Raw genomic sequence first — 13,035 nt, 5'->3', positions numbered from 1 at the left:
GGGGGATCAGTGGGTGGGATCAGTGAGATCGATCGGGGGGATTGATCCAGAGTGGCACGGGCAGCAGAGCCCACAGCAGCTGGTCAGAGCGGTCAATTGGGGGGTGGGGGGATCAGTGGGGCATTAGTCGGTGGGATCAGTGAGATCGATTGGGGGCATTAGTGGGATCAGTGAGGGGGATCAGTCGGGATCAGTGGAATCGATTGGGGGGATCAGTCGGGGGGGACAGTGGAACCAGTCAAGGGCCTGTTCAGTGGGATGGCGATGGTCCTTGGAGCCGACACAGGACACAGGGCTGTCTGCAGGCGTAGAGAGTCTCACTGGCGTTTGAGTCCAGAGTCTGAGAAGGCTCTTTCCTTTGAAAACAGCTGAATAATACTCATCTGGGTTTCACATTTTCCGGTCCAGATATGAGTCACTTCCGCTTTCAGGCCAGATGGGGATTTCTTTCTTTTTACTTCTGTCATGAGTCCCTAATATTACTCAGTCCTGGGATGTGGGTATTCTGTGGTGAGGGAAAATGCTGACTGTGTTTTTCTGTGTTCATTGATGTTGTAAACGCTATTGTTTAAAAACCCAAAAGATAGGAATGAGAGTGATGTCATTGTGGGCAAGTTTAAAAAAGTATTGGTTTGGAAAAACATGGAAGCCGTTCATTTGCTGACAGAGTGTGACGGGAAGCAAGAGGGCCCCCCGAGGGGTTCCAATAGGTGAAGAGTGTGACCTGGGGACACCACTAGCTTCGCTTGGCCAGAGGGGTCACCACTGCTTCTGATTTGTCAAGTAATTTGTAAGGTGCTGTCTTGAGCATCGTGCTGTCATGAAGTGCCTTTGAGCTGGCCCCGACTCACTGCGACCCCGTGTGCAGTGCAGGGAAACTTGCCCAGGCCTGCGCCAGCCCCACAGTCCTTGCTGTGGTTGAGCCCTTTGCTGGCAGCCACTGTGGCATCAGTCCATCCCCTTGAGGGGCGTCTTCTCTTTTGCTGACCTTGTACTTCACCAGGCAAGACGTCTTTCTCAAGGGGTGTCCTGGCTGGACGTCTTACAAGGCAGACATGTCCACTCTTCTGGCAGTCCAGGGTATACGCAGTCCTCTCCTGTGGCACCGCACTTCAAAGGCATCAACTCTTCTTCCGCTTTCCTTATTCACTGTCCAGCTCTCACATGCATGTTGGGGTTATTGAAAAGACCATGGCTTGGGTCACATAAACTTTAATCCTCAAAACGACATCTTTGCTTATTAACAATTCAAAGAGGTCTCTTGCAGCAAAGCTGCCCAGTGCAATATGTTTGATTTTTTGACTGCTGCTTCCATGGGTGTTGATTGTGGATCCAAGTAAAACAAAATCCCTGACAACTTCAATCCTGTCTCTGTTTATTATCTTGATGTTACTTATTAGTCTGGTTGTAAGGATTTTTTTTTTCTAATTTGTATTGTGATTTGGGTGAAAGTTTACAGAGTAAATTCACTTTCCATACAGCAGCTCATACATATTTTGTTTCATGACTTTGACTGCAAATCCCATGGTATAACAGCTCTCTTCCCACTTCCTCCCTGTAGTTCCCTTTTCCCTGTGTCCTTACCTCCTGTGCATTCCTACCCTCTGATCTGTCTCCCTGTGCAAATAAATATTGCCCTTCTGTTCTCTCAGATTGATTGCTTTAAGGAGTGTATAAATGTTCACCCCATGTGCCTGTCCATTGTTTGGCTGGAAGCCACAGGAGTGAGTTCAGTTCTAAACCTGAAGGGCAGCTAGGGGCCATAATCTCGGGGGTCCTGCCAGGCTCCATCAGACCTGATGGTCTTTTACTATAATTTTGAGTTTTGTTCTACATTGTTCTCCCACTCTCTCCATTATCTCCTGCACCAATCCCCTTCTGAGTGGTTGGTGGTCATAGCACCATCTAGTTCTTCTGGTCTTCATGGTCATATAGGCTGAGGATCGCATGGTCAACCAGTCTCTTGGACTTTTCTTCATTCTTCTTTGCTCTGGATGAGGAGAGACCCATCGTTACATCTAGATGGCCTCTTGCAAGCTTTTAAGACCCCAGTAGCTACTTGCCAAAGTAGGATGTGGAACAATGTTTTTGCGTAGATGTTATGCCAATTGAGGTTGGTGTCCCCTGCAACTAAGCTCCCAAGCCCACAGATCCACCTTCTCAGAAAATTGGGGAGTTTTTCCGTAGTTGTTAGTATGATGTCATGTTGAACTCAGTTTCTTGGTGGCATTTGTTGAAATGTACAGCCCACCCGCACCCCACACACACCTAGGGCTTCATCTGGGACTTTGTGGGTCCTGAAGTCTCCCTTGAAGGCAGGGTCTTGCTCCTGCTTCCATTCTGAGGGCATGCCAGCACTTGCCGTAAGCCCCTCCTTGCATGCACGCAGGTGTGCTCAGGGTGACATGTCCTGGTCTCTGTGAAGGGCCATTGGCCGAGGCTCACAAGGAGACTCTCAGGACCTGTGGCCCCTCTGCACAGGACTGTGGAGGTGGCTCCTTGGCTTGGGGTCTAACTCAGACCAATCCCAGGCATTCCGAGGTGATACACAGTTTCTCGCGCGTCCCCCTCTCCGCGAGGTGCCTGTGAGACCTGAGTGACACCGCAGGGGTTGTGTTGCGTGTTTGCTCTGGTCCCGGGCCGTGTTCACTTGGAGTGGCCTCGTGCAGCCCCAGCTGTGAATCGGGCCAGGGCCCTTGCTCAGCTCTGCTGCAGGCTTGCTGTTACGTGGACAATGCAAGGAAATGCCAAGACCAGAGACGGGGTCCACTGAGCCAGCTCCTCTCTGTGGAGGAGTGGGGCTTGGGTTGGGACAGGGTGAGCCGACGTTGAGGATGAGTTGGCAGAAGCACGCGCCCAGGAGAAGGGTGCTCTGATTCTTCATCTGCTGCCCTGCGGGGGCCACGTGTCACACACTGAGGTGTGACTCCATCCCACCGCGAATGGCGCTAGACGGGGGTCGTGACTGGAAATCCGCAAGGGGTGTCTTATGTCGAATGCATTCAGCGCTTCACTCGGAACGGCTCTAGAGCCACGGGAGAGCATCTGGAGGGCAGCATGGAGGGCGTCCGGGACAGCGGGTGGGGCGGGGATCGGGATGTGCGGCATGAGACTTGGGCTTCATCACGATTGCAAACCGGAAGGAAAGACGAGCCCCAGACTGGACGTGCTGTTTGCCAGGCGTGTCTGGTACAGAATCTGCGTCCAGACGCATGAAGAGCTCCTGCAGTTCACTCACAAGAAGAAACCCCGATTCAACAGTGGGTTAGAGATTGGAGGTATGTTACCACGCAGAGATGTGGGTGGCCAGGAAGCACATGGAACAAGGCTTGGGGTCTTTGGTCCTCAGGGAGCTTCGACTGGGCGTTGAGTCAGACATTGAGCATGGCTGGCTGTGTCCCCCATCCTGCTCAGGGAGGACACCCAGAGCCGTGCCGTTCCCATGGTCTCCGTGGGTTGCCGTCTGTGCGTCTTCAGGGCAGCGGTGGCCTAAATCTGCCCCCACCAGGGTGTGTTTGCAGCCCGGACAGACGGGTGCTGTTCTGCTCCATGACCCCTGACCAGAGGAGTCACATGCTGTGCCCACTTGGAGGAGAGTGGTGAAGCCCAGGGGAAGAAGGCCGGCCGGTGAGCCCCTGGGTGTCGGCGCCCCTTCTGCCTGGTCATCTGCCTCCTCAGCGCTCGGCTCCAGCTGCTTGTCCAGAGGGTGGGCCCCTCTCCTCCAGGAGTCTCACTTGGGGTGCCCATCCCTCTCACCTGAGCCTGTCACAGCTGCAGAGGAGCTGGGAGAGCTGTCGTCTAGGTCCAGCACCTGTCATGGTTCTGCACGAGCAGTCACTCGGGTCTGCTGTCTGGTTCCTGAGCTGGATGTGGGCTCCAGTGCCTCCCGTGTGGCTCAGTGACATTGCACTTGGCTGTCCAGGTTCTCGTCTCTTTCCTGCTTCTGTCCTCTCTCATGTCTGAAAGTGCGGTGACTGTAACTCTCTCGTGTGATTAATGGCCTTTACTAGCAAAGGGCAGAGGTCATTGCTAGAGTATGCCAGCAGATTCAGAAAGGTAGTACAGCTCAGGGGTGACGTCTGGCACGTGCTGGGTGTGAGGGATACGACAAGGGCCAGCCAGTGCCAAGTAGGGGTCTCAGTGAGGGCGGAGTGTTGGTCCTTGGTTAGCCCGCGCACAGCCGTACAGCACAGTCCCCAGACAGTTGGCGAGGGCTGTGCATGCACCTGGGAGGAAGGCACAGCCCTGGTCCATCTCTGCACTCACGGATTCCTTTAGTTAAGAGCCCACTGAGAAGGGTCCCTGCCTGGGTGGCCCCGATGGTCTGTGCTTGGCTGGTAACCCAACAGTTGCCTGTTCAAACCCACCCCAGCAGTACTGCGGCAGATCCAGGCCCAGCGAGTGGCTCCCATAGATTGCAGCCAGTCCACCCTCGTAGGGTGCAGAGGCTTTCCAAATGAACACAGACAGATGCTCCAAGGGCCCGCGAGGGGCCACGTGGGATTAGCTTCTCCTGAGCACCTGTGATTCAATGCTGTCATTTTCTCTTGTTGCGTTTAAATACAAAGAAATTAAACCAAGTAGTGGCTTCTCAACTTTATCCCCTTTCCTTTTTCTTTGTAAAATCCTACTGCCATTGAGTCGATTCCAACTCATAGCGCCCCTAGAGGACGGAGTAGAACCGCGCCGTGGCATTTTCAAGGCTGTGAGTCTTTACGGAAACAGCCTCCCTTATCTTCCTGCAGAGCGGCTGGTGCGTTCAAGCCACCAGCCTTTTGGTTCGCCGCCAAGTGCTTTAACCCCTGCACCACCAGAGCTGCTTTTTCTTATTTCCAGCCTCCTCCTAAAGGTGTAACACATGAGGCAGTTCAGGCTGCCTGGGGAAGATTGCAGCCTGTAGGAGACTGTGCATGTGTGTTGTGCACACCCTGTGAACTGCCTTCTGAGAGCTGGTATCATTGGCCTCCACCTCGTGTGACGGCTCTTCACAGACCTTGTGACCAGGCTCTTTTTCCTTCATGGCAGGTGCCCTATTGTGAAGGGAGAAAGTGCTGTCTGATGACAAGGAGACACAGACAAGAGACCGCTTGGGCACCTGTGCTCTGAGAATTGCCCACCGAGTGTGTGGGCGTAGCGTCTGATGAATCAGGAGCACCTCCTAACCTTTGGGGTGGACGTGGGAGATGTGCGCAGGTGTCGGCTGGGATGCAAGTCGGGCCTCCTGCGCTTTCCCGCATGCTGGGGTTCTCTTTTCAAGCGCCGTTTTCTTCCCTCCCTTCTCCACGCTTTGTTTTTGTTTTCTTGCTTGTGTTTTCCATTTTATTTCTGAATTTCCCACCGGGCCTGAATGTTAGCCTCGCAGCCAGGTTTCTGTCCCAGATGAGGACAAGGCCCCATGGAAGCCACTGGCCACCATGAGTGCCAACAGCCTTGTGTGAAAACAGCTAACATGTCACACGCCGATGGTGCCGTGCCCCTCGGGTGTTCATTTCCTTCTTGTAATTCTGTGTTTTTACTTTTACAGTGAGTGTTGAAAAGATAGACCTGAAGGGATTATCACACACAAAAAATGAAAGAAATGTTGAATGTTCCTTGGAGGTAAGATGCTCAGTTGTTTTCATTTTCTCTTGTTGCCTTCTCTCCTCTAAGGATAGGAAGAAAGTAGTCGCCACCCGTAGATACTGTTATTTAACAGTGGTGCTGTTTCCCAAGCCCTGTGCCCAGTGCTGGGGGAGGTAGCAGAGCGGGTCTGGGTTCTGTTAGCAGCCAGTCTCCACACTGAGGGATGTGGGTTGTGGCCTGGTGGCTGCTCCCTGCCTGCCTCTCGAAGGGGAAGGGGAAGTGGACTCTGGACCAGCCTGGGGGTCACTATTGCGTTGTCTTTCCCTCCCTTTGTGAGCGCGGCGCTTGGGGTGGGGCTGATGTGTCCACGCCCACATCTCCACTGAGAAAGGAGGGTATTAGGTGGGACAGACCTTGGGGTGCTCAGCACGGCGGCTGGAGTGTGGCGTCTGCCTAAACACGGAGCCCGCCTCTTCTCCCCACGTGCGGCTCCTGGTCTGTGCAGGGTGCCCAGGGCTGGTCGTTGTCACGGAGCTGGACGAGGGAGGCAGCTGCGAACAGTGAGGCCCACGCTGCATGTGGAGAGCAGGTCAGGGACGTACAACGCTGAATCTGGCTCCTCTCCTACGTCAAGGTCTTCAGGGAGGCAGCCCAGGGCTGCCTGTCAGGAGTGCAGCTGTGCTCCGTGAAGACCAAGGGACCCTGACTCCACTCCTGCAGTGACTGCTGTGCCACCCCCAGGCTCAGGAGCCAGCTTGGCAGCCAAGGCTCCAGCCTTCTCATTTGCATCCCAGGCAGCAAGACTACAGGGGTGGGGGGGTGGGGGAGACTGCTTAAACAGTGTGACTGGAAATAGCCATTAGACAGTGCTGCTTATGAATGGCCAGGGTGTGGTTTCTTGGTCCTACTTAGCTGCAAAAGAGGCGGAGGGACACCTGGCTGGCGTGCCCAGTCACGGTCAGGGTCGTGTCACATGCCACATGCCTGGCTGTGTCTCATGTGCTAGATGCATCATTGAGTCCCTTGTCGGCGTCTGCCCGCAGAATTACGGGGGGACGGGCGTGGGAACGAAACGCTGCTTTGTCCCGTCTGTGTCTGCTGTGTGTAGTTGACTTGCTTCTCAGAGACGGAGGCCACGTCAGAACACTGCGGGTACTTCCACCGCTGAAGGGGTTAACCCCCGTTACAGTCGGAGGTGCTGCGCTGTGAGAATGAGTGTTACACTGTGAGCTTGTGTTTTCAAAGCATGAGGAGAAGACTCGGTTGCCTTAGGTGTGGGAGGCTGTGGGAACAGTGTGCAGGGACTGGGAACCGTAGCGCCCAGGCTGGCCTCAGCAACCTGAGTGCCTTCCGGATCCAGCGCACAGCCGGCCTCCCAGGGGTCTGGAGAGACGCCCCAGTGGCTCCCTTCGCCCCAAGACAGGTGGTGTGAGCAACCTGGCCGTCTGTGGCCTCCGCAGAAGCAGATGGACCTGACTCCTTCCTGTCAGGGGTGGTTGGCACGTGGCAGTGAGCATCTAGAGCAGTTGACAGGGTGTCCCCTGAAGCCGCCAGTGAGGGCCACTTACTCAGGTGTATGCCTGGCAAGTGCCACAGCAGGGGCCTGTACTGGCCTCTGTTCTCAGCCTAGGTGTTTGTGGCAGGGAAAACTGTGTTGTTCAGCATGAGGTATGGGGACTTTGCACCACATGACTTCCAGCAGTCTTTTAGTAAAGCCACGCGCTATGGCAGACAGGCTCCTTGGGGGAGGAGGGAATGGGGACCAGGAAGGGGTGGGGCAGCAGGCTGGTGGGGGCAGACACAGGGATCCATGTGCGAAAAGCAGACTGCCAGCTCAGAAGAGGCTGTAACCAGGCCCAGTGGTAGCTCTGAGCTTGCTATGTTAGCATAGAGCCTCCTGCTTCAGTGCACAGTGACAGTTGTCACAAGGGCCAGACACGCAGACACAGTGTTTTCTACCCGAGTTGGTCACATTGAGATGTTTCAGAATTTAAAGTAAAAGCTTGAGTCACGGAGAAGGCTTTCTTTTCCTGACATGCTCACCACTATGGGGTGTTTGTGCTGAAGGCTGTGGTGGTCCTCCAGTCCCCAGCAGTCCAGCTGGTTTCTCTCTGAAGGCTCACTTGATGAGCCCAAGGTACTTGCAGCCCAGACTGCGTTTGGTGAGGGAGCCTGCAGGGTCAGAGGCAGCTAGAACGAGCAGGGAGGTGAAGGTCATCTCGTTCTTTGTAGACCTCATGGCCCATTTGCACAGCTTCTGCCGTGCGTGCTTGTCAGGCCACTGCAGTGACGTATGTCCGTCCACTTTTAAGTGGGGGGCTCTTGTAGAGCAAGTCAATCACAGCTGTCACGTCCCTGCTCCTCGTGGCTCACTGTGGTCCTTTATGCCCAGCTGTTGTCCGACTAGTTCTGTGAAGCAGACGATTCAGCGTATCATTGGGAACACCCGGTGTCTGTACTGGCAGCTTTTCCGCATCCTCTTCCAGCTCCCCGGTGACTGTTCTCCTGCCACTACCTCCCACTCTTGATCTAAGTCACTCTGATCACAGTCACCACTGGGCCCCAGGGCACTGAAGCCCTGGGCAGTTTCTGCCCCCTTCTGCCTGGCCTTCTCATCAGTCCCTGGCGCTGTCGAGCACTTGTTCTTTGTGCAGAGTGGGCCCCTGGCTTCTCTCAGCCTCCCTTCTCACCCAGGCTCGTCCTCGTTGGCCTGGCACTCGGCTGTTAAAATGGCCGCACCTCCTCCAGACTGTATCCCGACCTGTTTGTGTGTTCTCGTGAGGTCATTTGTGTAGATGAGGACATAGCATCTGACAGGAGTGCGTGATAGCGCGCTCAGGCTAGCCTCTCAGCAGGCTGGAACTACAGAAGCCTCCTCTAGGCGAGACCGGATCCTCAGGGAGCCTCCTGTGGTGGTGAGAAACGTGCTCCCCACCAAGGTCAGGAACAAGGTGAGGATGTCTGCTTTCACGCTTAGGCTCCACGTCACGCTGAGGTTCCAGCCAGTGCAGCAAGAGGAAGCAAAAGGAAAGGCCCGTCAGAGTGCAGGGAAAGACAGACGCGCTTCCTGCAGACGACGGCCATGGGACACTCCCGAAACGCGCGAGACAGCTGCTGGGGCCGGCGGGTCAGAGGGCCGGGTCACGACAGCAGGTCCATGTACCCAGGAGTGCCACTTCTGAGCTAGATCCGAACACCTGGAAAAATCTCAACCAGGAGGTGCAGTATAACTGTGACAAAGTATTTGTGACGTTAATGCGTGTGAAATGGTGACACTAAGGAAATCCCAGAAGACCTAGGAACTGGAGGCATGTCCTGTGGGGCAGTGATTGACTCAGACGCCCCTAGATGGTGAGATGTCGCTTCCTCCAAAATCCATCCCTAGATTTAAAGCACCACAAAATTCCCAGTGACATGTTTGTTTGCTTTTTAAGAAATCAACGTGACTCAAAAATTTATGGAGAAAGAACTAGAGTAGCGAAAACAATTTTGAAAAGAAGACTCACACTGCAGAAGATGCAGTGATAGCCATCAAGAGACCATGATGTGGGGGGGCATAGGTTTACACCCGAGGGACAGAGGAGAGTCCACGTTTAGAGACCATGGTGTGGTGGAGGGATGGGTTCAAACCAGAGGGACAGAGGAGAGTCCACATTTAGAAACAACCCAGTGAAATGTGAGCTGAAGATTTGAACAGACCCCTCACCAAGGAGGCTTTGTGGATGGCAGATAAGCATATGAGGAAATGTTTAACATCCTTAGTCGCCAGGCAACACAAATCAAAACCATGGTGAGATGCTACTACAGCTAGTTAGAATGGAGGAAGTAGAAGCCATACCAAGTGTTGGTGGGCATGGCGAAGGCCTGGCGCTTTCATCACAGCTGCAGGGGATGGAGTAATGAAGGAATCAGCAGTAGCTCTGCTGCCCAGAAGAAGCCCGGGGGGTGCAGTGCTTAACGCATAAGGTTGGCGGCTGGAACCCACCAACCACTCCACGGGGCAGAGATGAGGCATTTGGCTTCCATAAAGATGACAGCCTTGGAGACCCTGTGGGCAGTTCCACTCTGTCCTCTAGGGGCGCTGTGGGTCGGAATGGACTCCACGGCAGTGGGTGTGGTTTGGCCTTTGCTTCTGTGAAGACTGACAGCCTTGGAGACCCTGTGGGCAGTTCCACTCTGTCCTCTAGGGGCACTGTGTGTGGGTAGGAATCAACTCCATGGCAGTGGCTGAAGTCAAATCGTGTGTCAGGAACAGATTCCAGATGTTACCAGTTTTGTTATTTGTAGCATTTTCGAATTCATGCTGGGAAATTGGAAAATCTTAAACTTTTTTCTTTTTTTTTTAATTAGAGGTTTTATTTATTACAGATAAAAGGCATGTAAAGTAATTCCTTGACCCCTTGAAACACCTACTAGACTGCAGTTTCAGTGATGTAAAAAGAACTATAAAACAACCAAGAAACAGTTGTACCATTTTTTCTTAAATCCCCAGATGCTGTATCTATGTTAGTGCCATGTTTTTTCTTGGAAGGTTTACTTTTTAACCAGAGCCATCTCATGTGCTGTGCACACCCCATCTCTGCAGGCAGTTCTTTCCCGTCTCAGCTGTTTCTGTCTGGCACCTGTGCATGGACGACAACGTGCACAGTCGCAGGGCTGCTCCCGTGGGGCTTGGCGTGCCGAGAGCCTGGCCGTGTGGCCCGGGTCCGTGTCGGTGCTGTGTGGCTGTGCGTGCAGTCCAGAGCTGGGCCGTCACGCCTGCACTCTCACTGCTTCCCCTTTCTTGCCTGTGTTTTGTTTGCGGTCGTCTTTCTTTCATTTGCTTAGTGAGAAGTACTGCCCTGCCCCTGCACTCGTCCTGCTTCTGTGGGCCGGCAGTCTCTCCAGCAGCCCTCCTGGATCCAGCTGCCTGGTCTGACTGTGGGTCTCCACTCCTGGGATGTGCATGGCTCCCCTCCTGGGGCCTCCCTTACCACAGCCCTTCCTCTCTCCTGGCATGGATTCCCCATTCTGGCATCGGACGAGACCTTTGTTCCTGGGTTATTCCCAGGTTTTGGTGGAGTACCTGTTCTAGAACCTTCTTAGGAGCAGTGCTCAGAACGTATGTGCTGTGAGACTCGCGTGTCTGGAAATGTCCTTACCCGTCAAGCCCAACATTGCTGGGTCCTGTCTACCTGACATGCTGGATGGCACTGTGTGCGGTTTGTAACTCTGGACTTTGGTCCCAGTGGGGAGGAGGGCTGAATCAGGGGGAGGCTCCGTGAGGCGCTCACTGCTGTCCGGCACATGTGGAACCTGTTTGCCGCCCGAGCCCCCTGGCTCAGGCATGCCGGCTCCTGCTGCCTCAGCCAGGGGCAGGCACGATGCTAAGGTGTTGCCCAGGCCCCGCCATCATGCCAGGAGCAGGTCAGTAGTGGCTCCCCCCAGCCTCCTCACTGTTTCTGCTTCTGACCAGAAATCCCTCGGGGTTACTTTTGGGAGGTTTGTAAAGGGGCTGGAATTGCACGTGTGGCTCCCCTGCACCCTCTCTACTAGAAGTCTGGCCCGGTTCCCATGGGGGATGCTGACCCCTGAGGCTGTATGATGTGGTTGGGGGTGTGTGTCCAGAATAGGCCCAGAAGTCAGTCTAGGATTCACCATTTCTTTCTTCATTCCCCTGAAGGTGGTGCCATTTGATAGCAACACCAAAAAAAACCAAACTCACTGCCGTTGAGTCAGTTCTGACTCGTAGCAACCCTCTTTGGGTTTCTGAGGCAGTATCACTATGGAAGTAGATAGCCCAGCCTTCCTTGGCTGGTGGGTTTGAACTGCTGGCCTTCTGGTTAGCAGTCAGATGCCTTAGGCATTGCCCCAGCAGAGCTCCCCTCATAAAGATTTACTCACTCACTGCCACTGAGTCGGATCTGACTCGTAGTGATCCCGCCTTGGGTTTCCGAGGCAGTATCTCTACGGAAGTAGATTGCCTAGTCTTCCTTCTGTGGAGTGGCTGGTGGGTCTGAACTGCCAGCCTTCCGGTTTGCAGTCATGTGCCTTAGGCACCGCGCCACCGAGTACCGAAGTTGTCTGCTTAGAGCTATGCCGTCCAGGTTTACTGACCTATAGACCTTCCAAGACGCGTTTCCTGCCTGCCTCTCGTGATTGGCTCTGCCCTTGGTCCTGACTTTTGAATGTGGTTTCGTTCAGTGTGTACATTAACACACTTAACATGAAGGTCGAGCTGGATCCCAGGAGTCGCACGAGAGGGCCTTTGTGCTACAGACGAGCTTGGTATACTCGTACAGCGTCGTCAACATCTGCTCTTAAGGCCTGTGACAAAGGTGACTTCACAGTCTCTGTTCATGAAAGGGCGGGCCTGGTCAGGGCTCACACCTGCTGAAGACTCCTCAGAGCCTGTCAGTCGGCTCACAGGCAGCAGGTCCCCCAGAGGGCCAGAGACCGGCGGACAGTGCACCCCCTGCCGCAGTGCTGGCCAGACCCTGTGGAGAACAGGGCTAGGTGTGGTGTTAGGCTTCTGACCCGTGGAGGACAGATACTCGTGCCATGTGGTAAGCAGTGGCTAAGCAGTGTGCTTGGCTGTGGGGACACTGTCCCGTCGCTCAGTCTCTGGCTGACGTCACTTCCTCCCTGTTTCATCACCCTGGAAGCTGAGTCGTCTGCGTGGTGTAACGTGGTGACTGCAGACGAGAGCAGAGCGGGCTCTTGGTGTGCAGTCCTTGCTTTAAACCTGCCCTAGGCTGAAACGAGTAGTAAAAGAACACACGAAGAACCATTGGCTTAGAACAGCCTTACGCACCTTAGGGCACCACTGTCAGTAAAGGCAGGCTGTCCGAGGCAGCATAGCACGGCCCGTGGATGGTGCCCTTACGGCTTGGGTGTTGTGTGGCATCTTTATCTGGGTTAGGATGCATTCATGTGGGGTGACCGTGGAGGAAAAGAGGCTCCATCAGGACACCAGTGGTGCACCAGCATCAGTGTTGCAGAGAGAAGGGGAGGTGGCCGTCATGCACGTGTCTGATGGCACACCCTGCCAGCAGTGCTTTGGCTGCAAGGCCTCAGTGACTGGAGTGTCTGCCTCTCGAGTGCTACTGACGCTCGGTGGGGAGGGGTTGACCAGCCCTTCCCCTAGATTCGGTTGAGTGTTGTTACAGGAGTTGAGTTTTACAGACAAAAGAGTTGTCTGGTGTTCTTATGTAGCTGTAGCTAGAGGCATGTTGGTAGTAGACATCCGTCTGTGATTGGCAGCATGGTCTGGTGCCAGTGGAGGTTGGCAGGTGCAGAAGGTGACCCTTGTCAGCTGGCTGGTGTTTGATGGGAGCACAGAGCAGCACGTCCGCGAGCAGTCACCGCGGCGTGGCAGGTGGTTTCTGACCCTGGAGCAGTGAGTGTGCATCTCAGTGGGCACGGCCACGCCGGTCCGTACCCGCGAGCAGTCACCGCGGCGTGGCAGGCGGTTTCTGACCCTGGAGCGGTGAG

The 13,035-nt window shown here is 54.5% G+C and overlaps 1 protein-coding gene across 1 annotated transcript in view; it reads left to right on the top strand.

The window, feature by feature from the left end:
- Nucleotides 1-13,035, top strand: part of ZCCHC14 (zinc finger CCHC-type containing 14) — an 80,808-nt gene that overhangs the window by 54,566 nt on the left and 13,207 nt on the right. The window contains exon 3 of the mRNA XM_007939153.1: nucleotides 5,525-5,598. Within this exon, the coding sequence (XP_007937344.1) occupies nucleotides 5,525-5,598 (74 nt within the window). The remainder of the gene's footprint in view (nucleotides 1-5,524; nucleotides 5,599-13,035) is intronic.

The sequence above is a fragment of the Orycteropus afer genome, unplaced genomic scaffold (assembly GCF_000298275.1).
Source record: "Orycteropus afer afer isolate SDZICR_OR568_19922 unplaced genomic scaffold, OryAfe1.0 scaffold00057, whole genome shotgun sequence".
Lineage (NCBI taxonomy): Eukaryota > Metazoa > Chordata > Mammalia > Tubulidentata > Orycteropodidae > Orycteropus > Orycteropus afer.
The sequence above is the reverse complement of the archived record's forward strand: the minus strand, read 5'-3'. Positions and strand labels throughout refer to the sequence as shown.